The 4,834-nt window shown below is 55.5% G+C and overlaps 1 protein-coding gene across 1 annotated transcript in view; it reads left to right on the forward strand.

Annotated features, from left to right (window-relative positions):
• The window catches only part of Wnt3 (Wnt family member 3), a 43,824-nt gene that overhangs the window by 37,395 nt on the left and 1,595 nt on the right, over window positions 1-4,834 (forward strand). Inside the window, exons 3-4 of the mRNA XM_033767799.1 lie at window positions 818-1,083; window positions 1,691-2,178. Coding sequence (XP_033623690.1) covers window positions 818-1,083; window positions 1,691-2,170 — 746 coding nt within the window. The 3' untranslated portion in view covers window positions 2,171-2,178. The remainder of the gene's footprint in view (window positions 1-817; window positions 1,084-1,690; window positions 2,179-4,834) is intronic.

A 4,834-nucleotide genomic window follows, 5' to 3' on the forward strand; every position in this document is an offset into this window, starting at 1 on the left:
TCGACTGCGCCGCGCCCGCCTCTGGGTGGAGGTGCCTCTCTCTGCAGGTGGCCTCGGAGATGGGCGGCAAGGGCTCCGAGGGCTCCCTGTCTGCGGAGCTGCGGCCTCCCTCCGCACTCCGGACCGCCGCCACGGTCCAGGACAAGGGGCCGGAGTGCAGGCTCCTAGGCCCACCCCTTGTCCTGCCACCGGTGCAAAGTCGTCGCGCGTCCCCTTCGCTCCTGGGGATCCTCGTCTGTGAGGGGAGAGGGCTGGTCTTCAGGTTTGGAGGACTTTGTCTCTATGACCATTATGGCCACATCTGTGAAATAAGGTTAAGGCGAAAGCAGTGGAGCGTCCAGGTGGGGATGTTTAGGTTAGGGTTAGACTATGGATTCCCAGGCCTCCCTCCCCGCAGGCTACAACTGTCTTAGGAGTGGAGGCTCAGGACTGCCCTGGGGTTTCTGGAGTTTGGTAGTGTGGAGGGCGTCCTCAGTGTCCTCATCTGTTACACAGAGACACGAAGCCAGAGCAGAGTGTGGCTACCTTATTGCTTCAGCGACTTGCCAGAGCAGTCATTTCTAAGAGGCTCCCCTTGACCCTACAGCGGTATTTGGGGACCCAGGCCAATCAGCAGACGGCAGCCTCAGTCTGTTCACCCAGAAGGTGGGGCTACCTACCAGGATCTGGACCACCTGCCTTCCCCTCCCTCTTCCTTCAGGGCTGGTGAGCCCTTCAGCTCTTCCTCACCACTTCCTCCTCCCGGCTGGGGAAGCAGAGGCAGAGCTGGGGCATCCTCGGCCCCAGCCCAAGCATCGCCTCCCACTCCTCCCCACAGCCACCCGAGAGTCGGCCTTCGTGCACGCCATTGCCTCCGCCGGTGTGGCCTTTGCCGTCACACGCTCCTGCGCCGAGGGTACCTCCACCATCTGTGGCTGTGACTCACACCATAAGGGACCACCTGGCGAAGGCTGGAAGTGGGGGGGCTGCAGCGAGGATGCTGACTTCGGGGTGCTCGTGTCCCGAGAGTTTGCTGATGCCCGAGAGAACCGACCAGATGCCCGCTCAGCCATGAACAAACACAACAACGAAGCAGGCCGCACGGTGAGCCTTGGTGCCTTTGCCCCATCCTTTGGGAATCCACCCCGGACCCCTGCCCTGCCCCTGGCCTGGCCCTGGGCTGCTCCTTCAGGAGGCCTTGGGCATCCTGGGCTCCCTTTTGCCTTGGCTCCCACTCACCCGCCGCAGTGGCTTCCTCCTTGGAAGAGTCCTGGTCTGTGTCAGGAGACTGCTGGGACCAGAGTGACCGCTGTGGGAACAGGAGCCCCCGCCCATTCTGTGCAGTTTGGCGGGCTGTGTAGATGTTGGGCTGTGCAGTCCTGAGACCTGACTTCGAGTTCAGCCTCTCTATCCCTGGTTATATGACCTCAGTGGGGCACTTAGCGCTCCCAGCCTCAGTGTCCCCATGTGTCAAATGGGGTTGTTTCTTACCACTTTGAGAAATGAACGTGAGGTCTGTCAGCGCTTGGGGTGTCACCCAGGGAAACGACTTGAGGTCAGTACCTCAGTCTCCGCCATTCTGTTCTTGGCACAGACTAGGAATAGAGAAGGCTGGAGGGGTGAGGGGGCCAGGGGATGCGGGGCGTGAGGCAGAGTGGGAAGGTGCTCCCAGGAAGGGTCGGTCGGGTCAGCTGCGATTCCTCTTCTCCAGACCATCTTGGACCACATGCATCTCAAGTGCAAGTGCCACGGGCTGTCGGGAAGCTGTGAGGTGAAGACCTGCTGGTGGGCCCAGCCTGACTTCCGTGCCATCGGGGACTTCCTCAAAGACAAGTATGACAGCGCCTCAGAGATGGTGGTGGAGAAGCACCGGGAGTCCCGAGGCTGGGTGGAGACTCTCCGGGCCAAGTACGCGCTCTTCAAGCCGCCCACCGAGAGGGACTTGGTCTACTATGAGAACTCCCCCAACTTTTGTGAGCCCAACCCAGAGACGGGCTCTTTCGGCACCAGGGACCGGACTTGCAATGTCACCTCCCACGGCATCGACGGCTGTGATTTGCTGTGTTGTGGCCGCGGCCACAACACGAGGACGGAGAAGCGGAAGGAGAAGTGCCACTGCATCTTCCACTGGTGCTGCTACGTCAGCTGCCAGGAGTGCATCCGAATCTATGATGTGCACACCTGCAAGTAGGGAACCAGGTAGGGTGAGGGGTGGGGAGGCAAGGAAGCGGGCTGGCCATTGCTTCTTCTGGCATTTCCTGTTTTATTGCCAAGCTGCAGGAGACACACAGTTCCCATAGCCAAAACAGGAAGCTAGGATTTCCCAGGCTTCATTAGGTATGGTTCCTGGGCAGCAACTTGGTGGATTACACAAAGCACAGATAATAACCAAGTGTATGCACGGAAGCCACAAGCAGTTGATTACAATTAGTAAATTATGAGCCAGACTGGAGAGACACTGGCTATCACTGTGAGCATCTGTGGAGCTAGAAGAGAGACACTGTGGGGTTGGAAGCTGGCAGACTTGATGTCTGGTCCTGACTTTGCCCCTAAATTCCTATTCTTTCACTTTTGGGGTCCTCTTTCCTTACTGTTAAATGAGGGGGTTAAAATACTTGAAACCGCGGGCTGAAAAGGCTCTTCTACCCCTTGGGCAGAGTCGTCTTGCATCTACCTTGAATTTAATGGGCGAGTTTTGCACAAGCATGAATCCTCCCAACCTTAGGGAGGTGGGTGGGGGAAGCACTGGGTAAGCCTGTATCCGACAGATCTGAAGCTTATGGCTGGTGATGGGAAGGAAGAGGGACTCAAGTTCAGAGTGATCGTGATGAGTAATCAAGGATCAAAGTCTGGTGGAGTCTGTTCTCAAGCTTCCCAGAAGTGACCTGTGTGGGAGGCACTACGCCCTTGCCCTCAGATCCATAGGACCCCAAGACAGGTGAACACGGCTGTAGAGAGGTCCAGGAACCTCAGGTGTGTGTGATTCTAAAGCACTTTTCCCCTTTCTGTCCCCTAAGAAGGGGCCTACCATATAGAGGTGTGAGCGTGGGCTGGTCTAGCTTCTCCCACTAATTTCCCCAGAGGTGCTGTGAGGGGACAGAATTTGGTTCATTGAAAAGCACTGCCTGCTGGGGCGTGGCTGTCCAGGGTAGGTTGGGGGAGAGCATGCTGTAGGCATGGGAAGAACCTGACAGCATGGGGAGTAGCTCCAGTTGAGGGGTACCTCCTTCCTAACCCATTTAGGAAGACCCTTGGTGGAGGCCAACTTACGTCCCTGGCAAGACAAGAGTCCAAAGAGGCGGTTGGAGCTGTGACTTCTCAGTGTCAGGATGAAGCAGTATAGGGAGGGGAAAGAAAACAAAAGTGAGCCCACACCACCCCTGGTGGCTTTGTTACCTTGAGTCCTCAGGTTCTGATCTCTACAGTGGTGGCGATGAGGGAGGTGTAGCTGAATTATGAGGCTCAAGTTAGCTAACAGATGTGTGTCTCTGAATGTAGCACTAATAGGAAGTATGATAAATGCTATCAGAGCCCTGACAGGGCAGTCACTGTGAAAAGAAACAGCATCATTAGCTATGCACAATGACAGAAGAAAAGTCAGCAAGTAAGACTCACAAGCCCACCGTGGAATGCCCAAGTGGAAGGAGGTGAAAATTATAGTAGTCACCTTCCTTGGATGTTTGCTGTGGCCAGGGGCAGCACAGGATCCCCACTGTCCAATGAGACATAGCTCTGGCAATTCTGAGAGGGGATGAGGGAAGAGCGGAGTTTTAGAACACTAGCTCTGGATGGGGTGAAGGGCCATTTGTCCAGCCTGTCCATTTTCCAGAGGGCGCACTGAGGTAGTGGCTGAGGCAGGGCCTAGGACTCTGCCTCTAGAAAGCCCAGTATGTAGGATCTGCAGAGGCCGAAGCGACAGCATCCTTCACTCAATCAGTGGCTCTAGGAGCAAAGTATGTCCCAGATATAGACTCCTGTAGCCCTGTTTTTTTTTTTTTTGAGACAGGGTCTCACTATGTAGTTCAGGCTGGCAGCAAACTTGCAGTGATCCTCCTCCCTCAGCCTCCTAACTACTGGGATTACAGGGTTGCACCACCATGCCCTACAGCTCTGTTCTTGCCCCCCACATGGGCAGCTGAGATCTGCCAGGCAGGGAGGAGGGTGTTAGATTGGCCTTCGGTGTTCAGGAAGCCCTCCCTGCAGCTCCAAACCCTCTACTAACACCGACCCTCAGAAGAAGAATCAGGAATGTAGCTCGATGGCTCTAGTAGAGTGCTTGCTTAGCATGCTTGAAGCCCTGGTCAGTTCCCCGCCAAAAAAAAAAAAAAGTATGCACACACATAAGGGGCGGGGGAGAAAAATCTGTGCTGTTCATCAGCCACTCTTCTCCCCATTTCTGAAAGATGGTGCTTTTCCAGTGTTATACAAAGTGTTACATAAACACAGCTTCAAGACACCGTGTCCACGTAGTTCACAGCCACAAGCTACCTGGCAACTTTGGAGCCTGCTTTGTGAAAAGCAGAGAACCCTGCCCTGTGCAGTGCCATTTTCGTGAGTACTCCGCATGTCCTGTGAATCTGGGCTAGCTCTCGCCTCTCTGGGCCCTGGCCTCCTCGTTTGTGAACTAAGGCTGAGAGTCATGTCTTATGGGCCATCATAACCCATGAAGAGCCTGGCCTGTGGTCCAGTGCTCACGGGGAGACAGCGGAGATGTCCTGGCCAAGGAGGGCTGGCTGAGTGACGTCCCCCATTCTCGTGGGTTAGTCTGGAGCTATAGGCCAAAGACTGGCTGAGCCCCAGGTACTCCTTTCCATCCCTTAATCCACGCAAGACGCTTTTTTTTTTTTTTTTTTTT

The sequence above is a fragment of the Fukomys damarensis genome, unplaced genomic scaffold, assembly GCF_012274545.1.
Source record: "Fukomys damarensis isolate Sample0158 unplaced genomic scaffold, DMR_v1.0_HiC HiC_scaffold_23, whole genome shotgun sequence".
NCBI lineage: Eukaryota > Metazoa > Chordata > Mammalia > Rodentia > Bathyergidae > Fukomys > Fukomys damarensis.